The sequence below is a fragment of the Globicephala melas genome, chromosome 4 (assembly GCF_963455315.2).
Source record: "Globicephala melas chromosome 4, mGloMel1.2, whole genome shotgun sequence".
NCBI classification, from domain to species: Eukaryota; Metazoa; Chordata; class Mammalia; order Artiodactyla; family Delphinidae; genus Globicephala; species Globicephala melas.
In genome coordinates, this window is record NC_083317.1 from 59,977,094 (window position 1) to 60,000,351 (window position 23,258).

General features: G+C 38.3%; 1 protein-coding gene across 5 annotated transcripts in view; it reads right to left on the bottom strand.

The window, feature by feature from the left end:
- The window catches only part of CCDC191 (coiled-coil domain containing 191), a 102,556-nt gene that overhangs the window by 30,410 nt on the left and 48,888 nt on the right, over positions 1 to 23,258 (bottom strand). For 3 of the 5 annotated variants that reach the window (XM_060298075.2, XM_060298074.1, XM_030836814.2), the window contains exons 9-13: positions 21,491 to 21,737; positions 12,622 to 13,067; positions 11,699 to 11,811; positions 8,839 to 8,921; positions 7,985 to 8,086 (exon numbers count right to left, since the gene is read on the bottom strand). In XM_060298075.2, coding sequence (XP_060154058.1) covers positions 7,985 to 8,086; positions 8,839 to 8,921; positions 11,699 to 11,811; positions 12,622 to 13,067; positions 21,491 to 21,737 — 991 coding nt within the window. The remainder of the gene's footprint in view (positions 1 to 7,984; positions 8,087 to 8,838; positions 8,922 to 11,698; positions 11,812 to 12,621; positions 13,068 to 21,490; positions 21,738 to 23,258) is intronic. The other 2 variants (XM_060298077.1, XM_060298076.1) reach the window with 2 other exon arrangements.

Genomic DNA, 23,258 nt, shown 5'->3' on the forward strand with positions numbered 1-23,258 from the left:
CATTTGCTTATCTGAGGCAGAAGCTACCCTACACCATGAGCCAGTAATATCATTAAGCTAGAAATCTGGCTAACTGCTGAAGGCCAAGGGTGGGCCTGCATGAGAAGGGTGAAGCTCCTGGGGGGTCACAGTCATAGGGAGGTTCCTACCTTTTTGCTCTAGGAACTCCACCAGCCTCTCACAGAGAGGATCAGGGAAAATCTGGATAAAGTCCTCACCGTGGTTCTAGCTGGGGGAGAGGAACAGCAACCACTGCAAAATCTGCCCCTACTCTTCTCTGCGGCTTCATCTGCAAGCAGCGCCACCTGAAGGCACTAGTGTAATGCCACTGCAGCTGGGGGAGGGGAACTCTGCCCAGACCAGCCTCCCTATCTCATTCAAGTGAAGAAGGAACCTCACAGAGGGAAGGGCTTTAAGGTCACAGACCAAGACAGTGGATACTGAAAGAAGGGAACACAGGGGCAGGGAAAAGCTCTGCCCCTAGAGTAGGAGCAGAAATTCTTCCGAATGGCCAATACTGTGCACTCCCAAGAGAACGTTAGAGAATGCTCCCCTCATCCACACACCAGCACGCTAGCAAACCTCTAGTAATAACAGAGGAGTACAGCTGGAGGATTGCAAGAGACAGATTTTCTCAGGGAACAGCACAAAGGGAAGACCTAAAGCCAGAAGAGAGGACAAAAAAAAAGTCACTAGTGAACACTGAAGTCTATGGTGCCCATAGTAACAACAAACCTCAACAATGGTAACCATAGCAACAACAAACTTCAAACATAGCCCAACGCCTGGCTACATTACACAAATCTCCACACTAAAGGCCCATTTATCTTAGTTTCTACTGCCCTGTACATGTCTGGCTTTCAACAACAAAAAAATCAGACATATTAAAAGACAAGAAATAAACAAAGTCTGAAAAGATAAAGCCATCATTAGAACAACACTCAAATATGAAAGATGTTGGAACTATCAGAGAGGAAATTTTAAATAACTTATGATAATATTAAAAGCTCTAATGGAAAAGGCAGTCATCATTCAAGATTAGATAAGTAATCTTAGCAGACATATGGAAACTATAATAAGGAGTAAAATGAAAATGCGAGAAATCAAAAACACACGGTAATAGAAATGAAGAGGGCCTTCAATAGGCTCATCACTAGACTTGATACAGCCGAGGAAAGTATCAGGTTACTTGAAGTTCGGGCAATAGAAATTATATAAACTGAAAAGCAAAGAGAAAAAAAAGTGAAAAAAAAACAACAGAGCACTGAAGAGCTGTGGGACAATATCAAACAATGCAATACAAGCGTAACTGGAATCTCAGAAGGAGAAGAAAAAATGGGGCAGGTAAAATATTTGAAGAAATAATGGGTAAAACATATCCTAAAATTACAGACAGACACAAAACCACATACCTAAGAAACTTAGAGGCCACCAAGCAAGGAAAACAAACAAACAAACAAACTTACTATACCTAGACATATCATATTCAAATTGCCAAAATCCAAAGACAGAAAAAATCTTGAAGGCAGCTGGAGGAAACCCATCATACCTACTCTTATGGATTTAATGTTTTTGTTCCCCTCCAGATTCATATGTTGAAGTCCTAAACCCACACCACCCACTGCCCCAGTGTGGCTGTATTTGGACATGGGGCCGCTAAAGAAGTAATTAAGGTAAAATGAGGTTCTAAGGGTGGTATTAGTGTCCTCATAAACAGAGACACCAGAGAGCTCCCACACTGTCTCTCTCCCTCTCTGTGTACATGCACCGAGGAAAGGACATACGATGACACACTGAGAAGGTGGCCTTAACCATGCTGTCACCCTGATCTTGGACATCCAGCCTCCTGGATTGTTAGAATGTTAATTTCTGTTGTTTAAGCCACCTGCCCTGTGGCATTTTGTTATGGCAGCCTGAGCAGACTACGATATCTACAAAGGAACAAATATAAGAATTAAAGCAAACTTCTTGCCAGAAACCAGACAAGCAAGAAGACAACAGAATGACATTTTTAAAGTGTTGAAAAAAAAAAACTGTAAAACCAGAATTCTATCAATATACCCTGTGAAAATACCCTTCAAAAAGGAAGGAAAAATAAAGAATTCTCAAACAAGTAAAAACTAAGGGAATTCATTAACAGTAGACCAACCCTGTAAGAAATGTCAAAGGACATTCTTCAGGCAGAAGGAATATGACATAGCTTAAAAACTTAGACTTACACAAAGAAATAAAGAGCACCAGAAATGGAAGAAATGAATGTAAAATATAATTTTCAGCTTATTTTTAAATACACTGAAATATAACTATAAAGCAATAGCAGTGACAAGGTGATGGGTATTTATAATACACATAAAAGTAAAATATATGACATATATGACAATAATGGTGAGAGACTCAATCTTCCCCCTGAGATCCAGACTAAGGCAAGGATATCTTCTCTCAGTACTATTCAACCTTGCACTGGAAGTGCTAGCTAGTGCAATAAGGTAAGAAAAAGAAAGAAAAGGCATACAGATTGGAAAGGAAGAAATAAACTGCCTTTATTGGCAGACAATATGGTGGACTATGTAGAAAATCCCCCCCCCCAAATCTACCAAAAAACTTCCTAAAATGCATAAGTGAGTTTAGCAAGGTTGCAAGATACAAGGTCAACATACAAAAATGAACTGTGTTCCTACCTACTAGCAATGAATAAATGGAATCTGAAATTTTAAAAAGATGTCATTTGCAATAGCACCACAAAAATAAGTACTTAGGTATAAATCTAACAAAAAATATATAAGATATGTGGAAAGCTATAAAATACTCATAAACAAATCAAAGATCTAAATAAATGGAGAGCTATATCATGTTCACAGATTAAAGACCCAATGTTGTTAAAATGTCAACTCTCCTGATTTGATCTACATTCAATATGATCCCAATCAATCTCAATATGGTCCCAAATGTAGCAAGCTTTTTTATACAAATTGACAAGATTGCCAATTTATATAGAAAGAACAAGAAACTAGAATAGCCAAAACATTCTGAAAAAGAAGAATAAAGTGGAAAAATTCACATTGTGAGACTAAAAGATTTACTATAAAGCTACAGCAATCAAAGATAATGTGGTACTGGCAAAGGACTACACATAAAGATGAACAGAACAGAATAGAGCCCAGAAATAGGCCCACATAAATGCAGTCAACTGATTTTTGACAAAAGTATAAATGTAATTCAATGGAGAAAAGAGAGCCTTCTCAACAAATGATACTGGAACAAATGGATGTCTATATGCAAAACAAATGGATGTCTATATACTTTACACCTTATGCAAAAATTATCTCCAAATGGACAACAGATCTAAATGTAAAACATAAAACTATAAAACTTCTTGAAGAAAATATAAGAGAAAATCCGAGTGACCTTGGATTTGGAGATTAGTTTTTGCATACAATACTAAAAGCACATCCAGTGAAAGAAAAAAAAATCAATAAATTGGACTTTATCAAAATTAAAACTTTTCCTCTGTGAAAGTCGCTTTTAAGTGAATTAAAATACAAGCCACAGACTGGGACAAAATATTTGCAGTCACGTATCTAGTAGAGGACTTGGTCCAGAATATATAAAGAACTCTTAAAACCCAGTAAGAAATAATAAGATAATAAGCAATAAGAAATAACAACTCAATAAGAAAATAACTCAATTGAAAAACGGGTCAAAAAGATCTGAACAGACACTTCACCATATAAGACATGTAGAAGGCAAGTAAACAAATAAGATGCTCAATATTATTTGTTGTTTGGAAAATGCAAATAAACACCACAATGAGATACCACTCATGACACACCTATTAGAATGCTTAAAATGCAAAAAACAAGCAAACAAACCAACAAACAAAAGGACAATAACAATTGCTGACAAGGATGTGGAACAAGAGGAACTTTCTGGTGGGTATGCAAAACAATGCAGCGACTTTGGAAGAGAATTTGGCAGTTACCTAAAAAGTTAAACATAGACTTAGCATACTACCCAGGAACAACACTTCTAGGTATTTACCTAAGTGAATTTAAAACTTATGTCTAAACAAAAACCTACATGTGAATGTCTGTAGCAGCTTTATTCATAATCGCTAAAAACTGGAAGCAATATTAACAGAAGAATAGAAACAAATTATTTCAGAATAAAAAGGCTATTTTTAAAAAAATGGCCTTCAGCATATAAATAAAAAGGTTTTGAAGAATTCTGAATAACAAGTGAAAATACTCATGATAAAGTCCTAAATGTAAAAAGCAGCTTAAAAACTATATACACCTACACACACAAATTATCAACTTAACTATTAAAAGAGAGAGATGCATCGAGATAAAAGAACAGAAGTAAGTATTCTAAGATATTAAGAGTAGTTACCTCATAGATTATTTTCCCCCATCTTTTTTGTATTTCTCCGGTGTTCTACAATGAACAGATACGAGAGGAGAAATGTTCTGTACTGTGTATTTTTTAAATGGTCTCACTTCTTTACAGTAGCATGCCCCCAGTTCTTCATGAGATGTTGCTGGCTGCTCTATAAAAAGGGTTCTTTGGTCAGCCATATGTGACTGCTTGGCACACTGTCCCTCTTCTGGAGACTCATAATACCTGGTAGGATGTTAAAGGTTCTGAGAAGGCAGCTAATAATGAAACTTGTTTAACTTGATTTTTTTAACCAGCATTTACCAAATTTTTTTGACCACAGAATTTGTATTTTCTCAAAACTACTTAATATCTCAGGAACTACTAGGATTACACAGAACACATGTTGGGGAAATGTTCGCTTAGAACCCCTCTGGTAGTTTTTTTTTTTTAATAGTAATCTTTTATTTATTTATTTATTTTTATATTTATTTTTGGCTGTGTTGGGTCTTTGTTTCTGTGCGAGGGCTTTCTCTAGTTGCGGCAAGCGGGGGCCACTCTTCATTGCGGTGAGCGGGCCTCTTCACTATCGCGGCCTCTCTTGTTGCGGAGCACAGGCTCCAGATGCGCAGGCTCAGTAGTTGTGGCTCACGGGCCTAGTTGCTCCGCAGCATGTGGGATCTTTCCAGACCAGGGCTCGAACCCGTGTCCCCTGCATTAGCAGGCAGATTCTCAACCACTGTGCCACCAGGGAAGCCCCCCTCAGGTAGTTTTTAAGGGAAGTAACTGAGCTGTTTCTGGAGATTTCTTTGGCTGATTTAGCAAAGGATGAATTATATATGCCTTTTGCTCCATGGACAAGATGACCCATTATGTGGATACCAGTCAGCCTCTTCCCCCAGCCACTGCTGTCATTGCCCAATGGGCTCATGAACAAAGTGGCCATGATGGCAGGGATGGAGGATATACATGGGCTCAGAAACATGGATTTCCCCTCACCAAGGCCAACTGGCTATGGCCATGCTGAGTGCCCAATTTACCAGCAGCAGGAGAAACTAACACAGAGTCTTCAATACGGCCCCATTCTCCAGGTTGATCAGACAGCTGTCAGGTGGCTGATTATATTGGACTGTTTCCATCATGTAAAGGGTAATGTTCTATTCTTACTGGAATAGACACTTACTCTGGATATGGACATGCCTTTCCTCCCCGTAATATTTCTACCAAAACTACCATCCATGGACTTACAGACCATCCCTGGATTTACGGAATGCCTTATTCACAATCATGATTTCCACACAGCATGGCTTCTGATCATGGAACTCACTTTACAGCAAAAGTACAGAAAAGGGCCCATATGCAAGGAATTTACTGGTCTTATCATGTATCCCACCATCCTGAAGCAGCTGGCTTGCCAGAATGGTGGAATGGCCTTATGAAGACTCAGCTGCAACACCAGCTAGGTGGCAGTACCTTGTAGGTCTGGGGTTAGGTTCTCTGGAAGTCTGTATATGCTCTGAACCAGCAGCTAGTACCTGGTACTGTTTCTCCCATAGCCAGTATTCATGGGGTCCAGGAAGCAAGGGGTGGAAGTGGGAGTGGCACCACTGTAACTAGCAAAATTTTTGCTTCTTTTCCCACAAATTTATGTTCTGTTGGCCTAGAGGTCTTGGTTCAAAATGGGGAAATGCTTCCACAAGGAGACATAAAATGATTCCACTGAACTGGAAAGAATGCCACCTAATCATTGTGGGCGCCTCATGCCTCTGAATCAACAGGTAAAAAAGGAAGTGCTGGCTGGGGTGACTGACCCCGGCTACTAGGGGCAATAGAACTACTACTCCACAATGGAGGTGAGGAAGAGTATGCCTGGACTATAGGAGACCCCTTAGGGTATCTCTTAGTATTACCATGCCCTGTGATTAAGGTGAAAGGAAAACTACAACCCAATCCATGCTGGACTACTAACGGGCCAGACCTTTCAGGAGTGAAGGTTCAGGTCATCCCATGATTAGCAGCGATGCTTGCTGAAGACAAAGGATAGAGTGGGTAGTGGAAGAAGGTAACTATAAGTACCAGCTACATCGACTTGACCGGTTACAGAAATGAAGACTGTAATGGTCATGAGTATTCCCTTCTTATTTTGCTATGAATACGTTTGTGTGTATATGTACCTTGATTTCTTTTCACTCTTATTCCCTAATCATGTAACCATAAGATGTATTGACTTTGTGTCATGGTTAGCAAGGAGAAGAATAAACATCATTCAAGGACTTTACCTCCTCTTCTGGGGAAGAGGTGTTCATTTTCAGTTGTATGCAGGATAGTTGTATCATGTTAGGCAGAATTATGATCTTGTTGTTTATTTGGAGACTAGGTATGGTTTAGGGAGATGTATATGGGTGCCAAGTTGATAAGGCATGGACTTATGATTTTAATTTTATGTGTCAACTTGACTGTTCCACAGGGTTCCCAGATTAAACATTTCTGGGTGTGTCTGTGAGGCTGTTTCCAGGCGAGATTAGCCTTTGAATCTGTTGACTCAGTAAAGCAGGCTGCCCTCCCAAATGTGGGTGGGCATTATCAAGTCCTTTGAGGGCCTGAAGAGGACAAAAAGGCAGAGGAGGGAGGAATTTGCCTGTTTTTTTGCTTCTTGCCTGCCTGTTGAGCTGGGATATTGGTCTTCTCCTGCCCTTGAACTGGGATTTATACCACTGGCTCCTCTGGTTTCAGGCCTTTGGACTTGGACTGGAATTACTGGAATTACCAGCTTTCCTAGGTCTTCAGCTTGCAGACAGCAGCTCCTGGGACTTCTCAACTCCATAATCCTGTGAGCCAGTTCCTCATAATAAATCTCTTCCTATACATATATCTTATTGGTTGTGTTTCACTGGAGAACCCTGGCTAATACAGTTTCCAATTCAAATCCCTCCTCTATGAAAATACTTCTGATTTCTCCAAAATCTTCATGGATCTGGCCCTGTTCATATAACTCTCTTGATCTCTTTTGGCCTGTGAGGCACAGGACAGCATATGCTTGTACTATATTCTCTCTGACAGGTGTGTATTTTTAGGCCTTATCTTTCCAACTAGAATTTAATAACCTTGAAAGTAACAGCTTTATCTCTTACTTCTTCTGTATTTTCTTCCATTTGTTCATTTGTTTGTCCATTCATTTTTCATCCATTCAGTAGATTTTCTGAGTTTCTACCACTAGCCAGTTCAATAGTGAGTAACATCTGAGCGCTCCCTTTATTCTTAGGGAGATTACGGTTTAGTTGGGGATACAGAAATGAATAAGATAATCAAGAAACAGATACATAATTATAAGCCCTGGTAGTACTTTGAAGAAGATATACTCAGAGTCCATAAAGGGGGACCTAAGCTAACTCTGGGTAGAGAGGAGGGTGGGACAAGGCAGGAAAGGCTAACCATGTTGAGCTAAGATCTGAGGAATGAATAGGTTTTCATTAAATAAGGTAGAGAAAGGGTGGAGGCGAGAGAAGAGTGTTCCAGACTGAAGTTCTCCGGAGGGAAGGTGCACAGGACCACAGGATGGCACACAATAGGCTTCAAAGGACAGGTGGCTGACCAAATAGAAACTACTAACCATTTTCTTCAGTCTCTTCTCTTCTCTTTTTTTCTCAAGCTGAGCCTCCTTTTCTTCTGCCTCCCTCTTCCGACGCTCCTCCTCTTGGGCCTTTAACTGGGCCTGATCAAGATTAGAATTTGTAAAAATCAGAACCCTCAATTTGTGTGGAAATAAGACCTTTTACGTTGAGGAAAGTCAAGTATCTACCACAGTGCTCGCCCAGTCTCTGGAAGAAGCCTGTACTTTGTGTTAAAAGTAGAAAGCCTGACCAGCAGGTGGTCAGTAGTGTAACCTAAATGTTTCTCCAAAAGAATTCTCTTCTACTTGGGAAGATGAGACTAAGCATGAATAAGACCATTAACTTTTCATTACAAAATGATTACTTTTTAGTTCTTATTTTCATTTATGAAATACTAAGTCCAAACTATATATAGCGTAAGAAAATTTTTTCTTCCATTTCACCAAAAAACCCCAAAGCTGTTAGAACTATTTATTTTTTCTTAGTAGGTACAAAATTTACTTCTGGCAGTCCAGGTCAAAACTTTGGAAGATAAGAATTACTCACCTTTGTAAACTTATCAGGTTGGACATTTACCTGTAACACATTAGTCTTGGTTATGTGTAAATCTCCTAAGTTGCCAGCTCCCAACAACTTTCATAATATTTCCTTCCTGCTATACTAATGATGCTGATGTTTTTTTCCTTCATTTTCCTAAAATTATCACAGAGTTCAGGCCGGGAGGCAAAAAGCCATATCCAAAGTTGGTGTTACACTATTGCCTTAACGGTCTTAAACAAGCTAGGTTTCATCTTTTAATAAAGACCTATACAAATCCTTTTTCTTGCCTCACTTTGCATTCTTGATTTATTACCAATTTCTCCTCTTCTTTTTTTTTCTTCCTCTCTGCCAAGATCCGCCTACGTTCAGCTCGCTGAACTGCTCTCTCTTCCATGGCTAGAAAATAGTAATGCAGATCCAATATAAAAAATATAAGGAATGCTGCAAAAGAAATGTATCCATTTTATAGTAAAATTTAGTGTTATTGTTAAAAGTTTTCTTTTAAGTTGAATGTTCACAATCTCAGAAGTATATGTGTGTGCATAACATTTATATAAAAATATAATTACGGGCTTCCCTGGTGGTGCAGTGGTTAAGAGTCCGCCTGCCAATGCAGGGGGCACATACAGGTTCGAGCCCTACTCCACATGCCGTGGAGCAACTAGGCCCGTGTGCCACAACTACTGAGCCTGCACTCTAGAGCCCACAAGCAACAACTCCTGAGCCCGCGTGCCACAACTACTGAAGCCCATGCACCTGGAGCCCGTGCCCTGCAACAAGAGAAGCCACCGCAATGAGAAGGCCGTGCACCACAACGAAGAGTAGCCCCCGCTCGCAGCAACTAGAGAAAGCCGTGCACAGCAACAAAGAACCAAAGCAGCCAAAATAAATAAACAAACAAATAAATAAATTTTAAAATATATATATATAATTACAAAAACTGTAGGTATACACACACACACACACACACACACACACACACGCCCTACAAGTTAAAGCCCTACAATCCCATCCTCAGCAATGATGAACAATTTGCAGATTAATTATGTTTTTGTTCACATTTCTATTAGAATAACTGTTCACTGGTTTAAACAAGATAATCTGTCTTGATGATACTTTTAGTACGTGAAACCCAGAAACCAGAATTTTAATCTGATAATTCTTTTAATGAATGTAGAAAACTTTAATTACATCTAACAAATACTCTGAGAATAGAATCACTCCTCAGATCCCACTGAGTTTGCTACTTTTTCCTAAGTCACTATACATATGTCTGTATATGTAACAACAATGACAACAAACAAACTGAAGTTTGGGGTCATAATGATTACATTTTTAAACTAGCTTTAAGGCCTGGATATCCAGATGGACAGGAAATGGAATCGTACTAGGCATCTGAAGAACTGGCATCTGAATGAATTCAAGTGTCAGACTCCTGTTCTTGACAGTCTATTAAATATCCATCCAAAACAAGCAAATGTGCAAGATGGCTTGACAATACGACTCTGTCACCAGTTGGGGTTTCATAGGCAGGGGGGCATGGGTGGGAAGAGTATCAAGTTCTGCTCACCTAAGTCAGCCAATGGTTACTTTCGGTTCCTTGCGCTATGTTACAGAGAAGAAAATTTAAGTCCAAGTTTCAAGAATTAATAAACAAAAAACTCGCCAGGCTATTTCTTACAGATATTAAGTGTCTGCTTTGCTGGAAAAAGAATAGTGGGGTTGGCACAGATGGCAGGAATGAGACTCTCTTTAAGGGGGCAGAAATAGACTAGAGGATTAAAGTGAGAGAGCCCCGAGAGGCAGAGTCCGTGGTAATATGGCCTTTTCCCATCTTTTCTAGAGCCAGTCATTAAAGACTACTTGAAAAGTAACCAGGTGTTCTAAAACATGCAAAGTCTTTGATCAGCTAATAATTTTTTAAAAATAATCACACCAAACTGGGCATTTCCTGAGCATCCTCATTGGTGGACAAAGAGGGCATAAACTGCTGACCTGGAAGAGAGTCAATGTAAAGATGGCTGATTTCTTCATTAACAGGAATGGACTTCAGGCACAGTGTCCTTCAGGTGACATCACTTCCTGTTAGGGCAGCAATCTTACCATAGATGAAAGATCAGATTTACAAACCACAATGTAATTGTCAAAATGCCTACCACTTCATATAAACATATGTTCAGTGGATGATTAAGTACAGAGTAAAAACAACTGGCAGATTCACTAGGGGGGTTCTAAGGAATACTTCTATTCTCATAGTATGGTTTGGTTTAAATAATGATTTCTATGCACATCAAGAATGTTATTAAAATGTCTGGTTTGATTTGTAGAGACGTGGATGGACCTAAAGACTGTCATACAGAGTGAAGTAAGTCAGAAAGAGAAAAACAAATATATACCAACGCATATATGTGGAATCTAGAAAAATGGTATAGATGAACCGGTTTGCAAGGCAGAAATAGAGACATGGATGTAGGGAACAAATGTATGGACACCAAGGGGGGAAAGTGGCAGGGGGTGTGATGAATTGGGAGATTGGGATTGACATATATACACTAATATGTATAAAATAGGTAACTAATAAGAACCTGCTGTATAGCACAGGGAACTCTACTTCACTCCACTGTACAGTAGAAACTAATACAACATCGTAAAACAACTATACCTCAATAAAAAAAATGTTTTTTTAAATGTCTGGTTTGTGGATTTCATTCTAAAAGCCTATCATCAAGGCACAACCCATTATAAAATGATGTAATAACTTGATGTGGATTGCTGTAAACTGATCAATATTTTAATGTTAACAAAGTACAGTGATAGGTGATCTTTATCAGGGTTTATTCTTAGCAGCTACATGGAATTTTTTATTTGTGTAATTGTCCCATTTCTAAAATCACAATCCAAATTACAGAAAAATGCTTAAACCTTTCAGCAATGTTTTGTTTGTTTGTTTTTTGTTTTTGTATTGGCTAGGAAGACTAGAAAGTTTGGCAAAAAGGGTAGGAAAAAGTTGTGGCATTCTCTGGTGTATCCACTTCTCATGTGTCTACCCATCTTAGACTTTGACTAGGTTCTGCCGAGTCTCAAAACCCAAGAGTTGCCAGGATTCAGTCCCAACACATTCTACTCCAAGAGGAAACATAACCACAACCAAGGCCCCACCAAGACAGCCCTGCCTTTCAGTATGGGATGGGGTGCCATCAGCTGCCTTGGATTCCTTCTGGGTCCAGACAGAGAACTTCGGGAGTCACTTCTACTACCTTCAGTCCCAGGGGAAGCAACAGGTGACCTGCGGGGAAAAAAAAGGAACAGAATTCAGACCAATCACTAGCTTCATTCAAAGCCCTTGCACCTGAGGAACTCAACACCTTTTACAAACTTTAATTAATCCTCACTTTCTGAAATAACTATGTATTATTATACCCATTCAATAAATTGGTGTAATGAGGTGTGGAAAGGTCGAGTGATTGGCCTGAGTCTACAATGTGAGTCAGGCGCTCTGATTCCCATCCCAGTGCTTCAAATCAATACATCACCCACTTCTTATACTACCATTTATCACACATACTGAGTATGTCACAAGCACGTCTAAAACCATCTTAAATAGCTTTTGAGAAATTTGGACTCTAATTCTAGGCTCAAAGATGTTTACTTTTATCTCAAACAACTACAGACTTAAGCTAGGTAACTGGCCATAACCAAGGGCTGCTCCATTTGGACCTGATATTGTCTGACCTTGTTCTCAGCCCTAAACATACTCAGAAATCCAGAAATTGAGTTAGAGCAAGTAAGCATTTTTCTCTTTTACTGGTATAGTACTGCTACAGTATAGACAGAGCTCCTCAGACAAAGGCAGCCACCATACAAATGCTAACTATATAACGGGATCCTTAGAGGCAGCCACTTGCCTTACATACGTTTTGGTACCTGTCACATACCAATCACCACGCACAGGGCTTCTCTGCTTTGCGAGTGCACAGTAAAAGAAAAGGAGTAATTGTAGAGTCCGGACGCTGGGTAAAGTTCAGGAGCCTTTCGATCACAAAGTAAAAAACCCCAAATAAAGAGTCCAAAGAGTGTTCTGATACAATGGACATACTTTGGAAGCACCTGGCAGGTTCTTTTTCGTTCATCTTCTCCGGGGTTTGACAGTAGGCAGCTCTGTGTGTCAGCATGCCCTGCTGCCCGTCGAGCCTCTGCCAGCCGCTGGTTTTCCCTCAGCTCCAGAATTGTTTTCTGCTGTTCCTGAAGTTTCTTCTTCTGCTTTTCAATCAGCTGTTGCTGGAAGATGTGGCGGTTATGGAAATGACCCATGCACATAGGTTCTGCTTTCTGGCTGCTGGTTCTGAGCTTCTCTTTGTTGCCAGGCTGTTGGGAGGGCTCAGTGTCTAGGGCCTTGTGCGGTTTAGTGTCAGATGTATCCAGAGGGACATTCTGGAGGGGAACCTGCAAGATGTCCTTTGTTGGTCTTCCTAGGTGGGGGCTGGGCACATAACCATTGGTCCCCAAGGGAGGTTTTTCCCACAAAGAGGGGACGGCAGCCGCCTGAGAGAGAAGGAACGTGTGATAGCTCAGCTATTTAAAGGACTGTACTGGTGAGATCCAACTCTACCTGGTCAGCACTGTTCTGTTTAATGGCACAATTGCCCTGCACCCCAGCCAGAGCTGCCCTGTGCTCCTGGCCTGACCATCTCAGAAGCCACCAGCCTTAGCCCCGTGAGTCACTCTTAGAACGTGCCCTGCTGCTCACCACAGAAGCTGGTGGGAGAGTGGGTACAATCATACAAACAACTGCCATGGCCAGGATATGTGGAATCAGAAAAATGTGCTCTTAGAAATATCTAATTTGGATAGTTTGTTTGTGAATTAGGCATGATTACTCCAGATATATATTCCAGGAATTTAATCTGCATGAATTGACCCTGAATTTTGCAGGAAATTGAAAATATTGTGGCAAAGTATATACTGTTTCTCAAGACTGTTTGAAAACTAAGGAATAACTTTACAAATCAATAATAGCTCTTTAATAATAACAATAGCTCTTTATTTTTTTATTTTTATTTATTTATTTTTTATATCATTATTGGAGTGTAACTGCTTTACAATGGTGTGTTAGTTTCTGCTTTATAACAAAGTGAATCAGTTATACATATACATATGTTCCCATATCTCTTCCCTCTTGCGTCTCCCTCCCTCCCACCCTCCCTAACAATAGCTCTTTAATAAGAGCTCTTTCAATGTCTCTCTTGCCACCAGTAAATTAATCACAGGGTATCTATTTCAGGATCAAGGCCTAGATTAAAGCATACAGCTTTAATCCAGCTATTCCCAAACAATTTATTTATGGGAAATATTTGCAAGCCCACGATCACTGGGCAAATATCTGCATTATATAAGAATAATGCTACCTAATAATATTTTGTATTAGCATATGGCTTAATAGTTTTCAAAGGTTTATCACATAAATCTCATTTAACACACTGAGGTGTCATACTCAATTACAAATTCTATACAGATGGGAAAGATGCAGAATTCTTAATCAGAAAAATTTATCCTGGCTAAAATAGTGTCACAGTTAAAATGTTTCTTCTAGAATAGTTTGATTCCATGCTCTAAGCTCTGACCAGTTTTTGATTCTGTCACCTGCAGTGGTGTAAGGAAAAAAAGTACTGTGAACTATCTTATTATCTTAGAAGCTTCTAGCTCTAACAGGGCGCCATATTTGGGAACTCAAAGATATTTTTCAGAATGATGGAAATATTTTCCATAGACTCAGCCAAAGTGAAAGATGTGATATATGGAAACTCTGAAATGTTAAATATTTTAAAAAATATCTTTTATTTCAGAAATGTCAGTGGACATTTATTCATGAGAACACCTGCTTAAGCAATTTAGCGTCAAGCAGGGTTTGTGTTTTAGGCCCTTTTAAACTTTGTGGTAATGATACGTTATTAACCCAGCAAGACTGTAAAAGCCTTGAGTACAGCAACAAGCTTTCTTTTGGATCATGGTAACTTTTTAAGGTGAAAATAAGAGAACGAAAGAAAATCTTAATGGTACAGACTGTACTTAATAGAACAGGACTGAACAGTCTGGCTCAATTAGAGAAAATCACCTATTAGCTAACTGATAATTTCAAAAAATTTCAAGGTATGAGATATGGGTTTGTGCGTTCCTGTGACCGTACAATTAATGAACATCTAACTATAGATTTTATATTGTCATTTGTTCATGTTACACTATATACTCTGGACAAGATCAGAATTTATCAGTAAACTATAGAGTCTATTATAGCCTTTTATTTTAATTTGCTCTATTTTTCACAATTTTATCTTTTCTTGATAAAATCTTTTGTCTTGACTTCAGAGATCTGGAGACATTTCTCTTGAGTCTAAATTATATATATACATTTAGTAATTTTTCTGTTTTATGCAGGTAACAAAAGACTTTCTGCTGACATTTTCCGTTTGAAGATAATAGTGGAACTTTGTGAGGTAAAAGGTTCCACAGAGCTATTGGGTGGAACCGATAAGATTCTCTTGGGTCTCAATGGAAACAAGATTATCTAACTGACATAAAGTTACATAAATTGCCTAGGGGAAGGGACCAAATAAGCATCCTCATGATCCCCCTTTGTTGAGACACTAAGCTTGAATTAAAACCAGCCTACTTGCTGGCAGTAATAACAATAATCACAATAAAAAGCAAGGCTGGGAATCATCCAAGTGTTCAATGTAACTTCACACATTTGAGTTAAGTATTGATACTTAAAGGCATTATGTAGAAGGTGGCAGGGGAAGGGTTGGGGGAAGGATAGATTGGGAGTTTGAGATTGACATAAACACACTGCTATATTTAAATAGATAACCAACAAGGACCTACTGCATAGCACAGGGAACTCTGCTCAATATTTTGTAATAACCTAAATGGGAAAAGAATTTGAAAAAGAATCAATACATGTATAAGTATAATCGAATCACTTTGCTGTACACCTGAAACTAACACAACATTGTTAATCAATGATACTCCAATATAAAATAAAACTTAAGAAAAAAGAAAATTAGTTAAATAGGTTTCCCTACAGATCAATAATTCTGAACTTAGAGCACAGAATTTAAAATAAATGTACAATGTAAAAGAATGAAATTAGAACACTCCCTAACACCACACACAAAAATAAACTCAAAATGGATTAAAGACCTAAATGTAAGGCCAGACACTATCAAACTCTTAGAGGAAAACATAGGCAGAACACTCTATGACATAAATCACAGCAAGATCCTTTTTGACCCACCTCATAGAGAAATGGAAATAAAAGCAAAAATTAAAAAATGGGACCTAATGAAACTTAAAAGCTTTTGCACAGCAAAGGAAACCATAAACAAGGCGAAAAGACAACCCTCAGAATGGGTGAAAATATTTGCAAATGAAGCAACTGACAAAGGGTTAATCTCCAAAATTCACAAGCAGCTCATGCAGTTCAATATCAAAAAACCCAATCCAAAAATGGGCAGAAGACCTAAACAGACATTTCTCCAAAGAAGATATACAGATGGCCAACAACCACATGAAAGGATGCTCAACATCAGTAATCACTAGAGAAATGCAAATCAAAACTACAATGAGGTTATCACCTCACACCAGACAGAATGGCCATCACCAAAAAATCTACAAGCAATAAGTGCTGGAGAGGGTGTGGAGAAAAGGGAACCCTCTTGCACTGTTGGTGGGTATGTAAATTGATACAGCTACTATGGAGAACAGTATGGAGGTTCCTTAAAAAACTAAAAATAGAACTACCATATGCCCCAGCAACCCCACTACTGGGCATATACCCTGAGAAAACAATAATTCAAAAAGAGTCATGTACCACAATGTTCATTGCAGCTCTATTTACAATAGCCAGGACACGGAAGCAACCTAAGTGTCCATCGACAGATGAATGGATAAAGAAGATGTGGCACATATGTACAATGGAATATTACTCAGCCATAAAAAGAAACAAAATTGAGTTATTTGTAGTGAGGTGGATGGACCTACACACTGTCATACGAGTGAAGTAAGTCAGAAAGAGAAAAACAAATACCGTATGCTAACACATATATATGGAATCTAAAAAAAAAAAGTGGTTCTGAAGAACCTAGGGGCAGCACAGGAATAAAGATGCAGACGTAGAGAATGGACTTGAGGACATGGGGAGGGGGAAGGGTAAGCTGGGACAAAGTGAGAGAGTGGCATGGACTTATATATACTATCAAATGTAAAATAGATAGCTAGTGGGAAGCAACTGCATAGCACAGGGAGATCAGCTCAGTGCTTTGTGACCACCTAGAGGGGTGGGATAGGGAGGGTGGGAGGGAGACGCAAGAGGGAAGAGTTATGGGGATATATGTATATGTATAGCTGATTCACTTTGTTATAAAGCAGAAACTAACACACTATTGTAAAACAATTATACTCCAATAAAGATGTTAAAAAAATAAATAAAATAAATGTACAACTAGGAAAGTTATTTGTATTCATATATGACAGACAAATAATTAAAAACAAAATAAAACAAAACTTAACTGTATATAGTACCAAACACCATAAATAAACCAAAAAGACAAATAAAAACAATGAAAAAAACCTGCAGAATATATAATAATAAAAGCATCAATAGTCTTAAAAATATAAAGAGCTCCTATAAACAAGAAAAAGATATATATTCAAGGATAAAAATGGATAAAAGGTATCACTATTCATCTTTCTATACCCATTTTCAGATACATATATATATGTAAATGGAAAATATAAAAAATGTTTAACCTCACTAGTAATAAAAAATGCAAATGTTGAAGCAATAGTAACACAAAAAATATTTTACTTGTCAACTTGGCAAAAATGATAAATATGTTATCAGGCAGGAAAACAGGTACTTCTTTGACACAACCTTCCTGGAAGGGCAATTTGGTAAAAGTCTTTAAAATATGCATTCTATTTTTAGGTATTTATCCTAAGTAAAGCCTTATGGATGTGTGCAAAGACTTAGCTACTTGTTCACTGAAGCTCTGTTTATAATAGTGGCAAACTAGAAACAACTTAAATGTCCAGCAACAAAGAAGGAGGTATACAGTCTAGCTCGTGGTTCATGATAGAATTTCATGCAGCCATTAAAAAAGATGGCACAGAATGACAGTCCTTAACCAGGGGTTATTCATCAGGTTCACCCGTGGAACTTTAAAAAAAGTATGGTGCCCCACACCCAGAAATTCTGATTTAGTAGGTCTGATTCTGTGTTATACTCTCAGTTGGGAACTACTGTTGCAGTAGATTTAGTGACACAGAAAATTCTCGTTATATTGCAGAAAATAATTTTAGAAAAACAGATTACGTTATTATTAAGTAGAAAAATATATTCTCATCAAAGTGGGTATAGAGGGAACATATCTCACCATAATAAAAGCCATTTATGATATACCCATAGCCAATATAATACTCAATGGTGAAAAGCTGAAAGCCTTCCCAATAAATTCAGGAACAAGACAAGGGTGCCCACTCTCACCACTTCTATTCAACACAGTATTGGAAGTCCAAGTCACAGCAATCAACAAGAAAGAGAAATAAAAGGTATCCAAATTGGAAGAGAAGAGGTAAAACCGTCACTATTTGCAGATGACATGATTCTCTATACAGGGAACAATAAAGACTCTACACAAAAACTATTAGAACTAACAAATGAATTCAGTAAGGGGACTTCCCTGGAGGTCCAGTAGTTAAAACTCCATGCTTCCACTGCAGGGGGCATGGGTTTGATCCCTGATCGGGGAACTAAGATCCTGCATGCCATGTAGCATGGCCAAAAAAAAAAAGGAATTCAGTAAGGTAGCAGGATACAAGATTAACATAGATAAATCTGTTGCATTTGTTAATACTAACAATGAAATATCAGAATGAGAAAGCAAAAAAGAAAATCCCATTTAAAATTACATCATATTGGCACAATACTGTAAATCAACTATACTTCAATAAATAAAATAAAGTTGTGTCCAAAAAAACCTAGGAATAAACTTAAAAGGAAGTGAAAGACCTATACACTGAAAACTACAAAACACTGATAAAGGAAACTGAAGGTGATTCAAAGAAATGGAAAGATATCCCATGCTCTTGAATTGGAATAATTCATACTATTAAATTGGCCATACTGGGCTTCCCTGGTGGTGCAGTGGTTGAGAGTCCACCTGCCGATGCAGGGGACATGTGTTCGTGCCCTGGTCCAGGAAGATCCCACATGCCGCGGAGCGGCTAGGCCCGTGAGCCATGGCTGCTGAGCCTGTGTGTCCAGAGCCTGTGCTCCACAACGGGAGAGGCCACAACAGTGAGAGGCCCGCGTACCACAAAAAAGAAAAAAAAAAAAGGCCATATTACCCAAAGCTATCTACAGATTAAATGCAACCCCTATCAAAATACTCATGACATTTTCCACAGAACTATAACTAATAATCCTAAAATTTATATGGAATCTAAAAGACCAGTATTGCCAAAGCAGTCCTGAAGAAAAAAAACAAAGCTGGAGGCATAACACTTCCAGACTTCAGACAATACTACAAAGCTACAGTAATCAAAACAGCATGGTACTGGCACAAAAACATACATACAGATCAATGGAACAGAATAGGCAGCCCAGAAATAAACCCACACACCTACGGTCAATTAATCTATGACAAAAGAGGCAAGAATATACAATGGAGAAAAAAGTCTCTTCAGCAAGTGGTGCTGGGAAAGCTGGACAATCTCATGTAAATCAGTGAAATCAGAATATTCCTTCATACCATATACAAAAATAAACTCAAAATGGTTTAAAGACCTAAATATAAGACATGATATCATCAAACTCCTAGAAGAGAACATAGGCAAAACATTCTTAGACATAAATCATAGCAATATTATCTTAGATCAGGCTCCCAAAGCAAAAGAAATAAAAGCAAAAATAAACCTAATCAAACTACTAAAAAGCTTTTGCACAGCAAAGGAAACCATCCACAAAATGAAGAGACAACACACTGAATGGGAGAAAATATTTGCAAACAATGCAACTGACAAGGAGTTAATATCCAAAATATACAACAATGCATACACCTCAATATCAAAAAAGCAAACAACCCAATAAAGAAAATGGGCAGAAGACCTAAATAAACATTTTTCCGAAGACATACAGATGGCCAACAGGCACATGAAAAGATGCTCAGCATCACTAATTATTAGAGAAATGCAAATCAAAACCACAATGAGATATCACCTCACACTGGTCAGAGTAGCTATCATCAAAAAGTCCACAAATAATAAATGCTGGAGAGGGTGTGAAGAAAAGGGAATCCTTATACACTGTCAGTGGGAATGTAAATTGGTGCATCCACTATGGAAAACAGTATGGAGATTCCTTAAAAAAATAAAAATAGAGCTACCATACAGATCCAGCAATCCCACTCCTGGGCATACATCCAGAAAAAATGAAAACTCTAATTTGAAAAGATACATACACCTCAATGTTCATAGCAGTACTATTTACAATAGCCAAGACATGGAAACAACCCAAGTGCCTATGAACAGACGACTGGTTTAAGAAGATGTGGTGTATATATATACAGTGGACTATTACTCAGCCATAAAAAAGAATGAAATATTGCCATTTGCAGCAACATGGATGGGCCTAGATAATATCATGCTAACTGAAGTAAATCAAACAGAGAAAGACAAATATTATGTGACATCACTTATGTGTGGAATCTAAAAAATAATACAGATGAATGTATATACAAAACTGAAATAGAGTCACAGACATAGAAAACAGACTTATGGTTACCAAAGGGAAAAGGGAAGGGGGAGAGATAAATTAGGAGTATGGGATTAACAGATACAAATTACTGTATATAAAACAGATAAGCAACAAGGATTTACTGTATAGCACAGGGAACTATATGCAATATCTTGTAATAACCTATAATGGAAAATAATCTGAAAAATATATATATATAACTGAATCACTTGTGCTGTATACCTGAAACTAACACAATACTGGAAATCAACTGTATTTCAACTAAAAAAAAAGGAAGAAAAAATACATAGCCTTGGGCTTCCCTGGTGGCACAGTGGTTGAGAGTCCGCCTGCCGATGCGGGGGACACGGGTTCGTGCCTCGGTCCGGGAAGATCCCACATGCTGCAGAGCGGCTGGGCCCGTAAGCCATGGCCACTGAGCCTGCGCATCCAGAGCCTGTGCTCCGCAACAGGAGAGGCCACAACAGTGAGAGGCCCGCATACCGCAAAAGAAAAAAACAAAAAAAATGACCTTCCTTTTCCTGTATTATGACAGATTAGATATCCTCAATGACTTGACTGAAGAAAATTTAAAAGCTAAATACAACATTAAAGAGAAAAATCTGCATATGCCTGAATAGAGAAAAGACAAGATGGCTATACTTCAATATGTGGTTATTTATTGGTGGTTATCTCTAAATGATAGAATTATTGCCTACTTTTCTTTTTCCTCTGTCATTTTCTCCTGCCAAATTGCTACAATTAATACATATGATTCTTCTTATTAGGAAAATAAAAACTTAAACATTCCCGTCTTATAAGTCACAAGCTCATTTAGAAAGGAAATGCCTGACAATCAAATAAGAGGTGTTCAAGAGTTGTAAACAATGCTTTATATATCTGTTCCTGAAAGAGTCTTTCGCTTAGTTGTTTTAAATTCCCTGTCTATATTACGTCTTTACCAAGTTTCAACTATACCAGTCTGTATGTGATTATAAAAGAGGATTCAGTTCAAGAAAATCAACACTGACTGAAAGATAAACTTTGTGCACTGTAGCAGCTCTCATCTTTTAGATAGCCCAGGCCACGCAACCTGACAACAGCTAACACACCCCAGGCTATACAAGTATAAAGCTCAAAAGCAGGAAGACTAAGCAAAGGAAAAGCAACTTACCTCTCCATTTCTAGGTGGATCCTCCATGGCTGTTGCCTCCTCAAGTAGACTGATGCTTGATGACACGTTTGCACTGAGTTTCCCTAGTGATGCTGCCTTCAGCAGCTCATTCATTTTCTTCCTAGTTTCCTCCTTTGTAACAGCCAGCTCTCTGTTTTGGATCTCTGCACGATGCCAATGCTGCCATTCTGTAAAATGGTGTCGGAGAACTTGTTTCCGGTTATAGTCAGTGGCCAGTTGTTGTTTTCTAAGAAACAAAGCACTTCCATTAAAAAAAAAGAAGCCATTTACTGCTTTTTGGTTGACAATAGAAATGAAATACAAGTCCAAAGGAGTCCCAGAAATGCTCCATTTTAGCTCCAGCTTATTCTTTTATTTAAGCTCAAAGGAATCATTTTATAAAGCTCCCCAAGGCAAAGGGTCTGCTCATAGAAGTCATTGGCACCTCAAGGCATTGCTTCAGAAGAATGACGGTTCTGTTCTATCACATCACAAAGACATATTAAATTTTCTGATTACGATAAAATAGTTTCTGAGAGCTTTTGGAGGGGAAGGAGCAGAAAGAATAGGTATTCAAATAACTGCTTTTAAAAAATATGCATACACGAGGGAGATATTCAGCTATACTTGCAAATCTAAGGAAGACGAGGTTTGGGAGAAAAAGAAAGGAACGAAACTTAACAAGTGAATTGTCAATAATTAAGTATAAGACTTATAAAAATCAACATGAAATTATGAGGGTGGATCTTGTGGAAGAAGGACTTGGTCAGGGAAAGGCTCTCTATAGAGAAGGTCTCATTTACCAAAGCCATAAACTGAGTGAATGAAGAACTGCTTTGTGAAGACACTTGTTGAACATTAGAAATGTGTGAAGGGCATACACAAGGCACTTGCTCTCAGAGAACTCACTCACAGTCTAGTAGGGGGTCTGATTCACTCTCTTCCTAAGGAGGAGCTCCTTTTGATTCCTGGAAACTTCATGATGTTAGGGGATGTGCCTGAGTGGAGTTGGGAACTGCCAGCTACATTCCCCTCCCAAAGGGACTCTCCATTAGGAGACATGTTTGTGGTAGCCAGTTGAGAATTCAAGTGTAGAGCTTTCTGAGATCAATCTATAAGTGGATGATTATTGTCTCTGAAGAAGTGAGCTGTAGAGCTTGGAACTTATGTTGCAACCGGGGTCAGTTTCGAGGTTTAAGATCTGATTGTTTAGATACCTACGTGATTTTATCTTGTAAAGATGACTGGAATAAGGTCTCTACAACACTATTTGCATATCCATTTCTGTTAAACATAAATAATGTTTAACCCACCTCATGGACTTTTTGGGGTCATATCAAAAAAATCGTAACATTTTAAGCCAATGAGTCAGAAGAACATTTCTACAGTTCTTAAATGCTTAAGTGACTTTTAAACCTTTTTTGACTGTCACCTAAAGAAAAAGTGTCACACTATGACTTCAAAATAAGTTGATGTGTGTACATGTGCATGAAACAAAAGTATATATAATTGAAACAAAGGTTCCACCAAACGATATTCACCCTTACTACCAGAGGTATACTCCAATGTTTCTTTTCTAATCTTTTCTATTTTTTAAAAAATATGCCTCATCTTGAGTCTGATTTTAGGACCCATTAATGAGTTAAAACCCTTAGCTTGAAATACTACTCTAGAGTCACAGAATTTAACATTATGTCGGAGAAGTTCGGTGAAACAACCAATTAGTGAGAGTAGTGTTGACTGAAATAATAGAATTCAGGGTAAATGC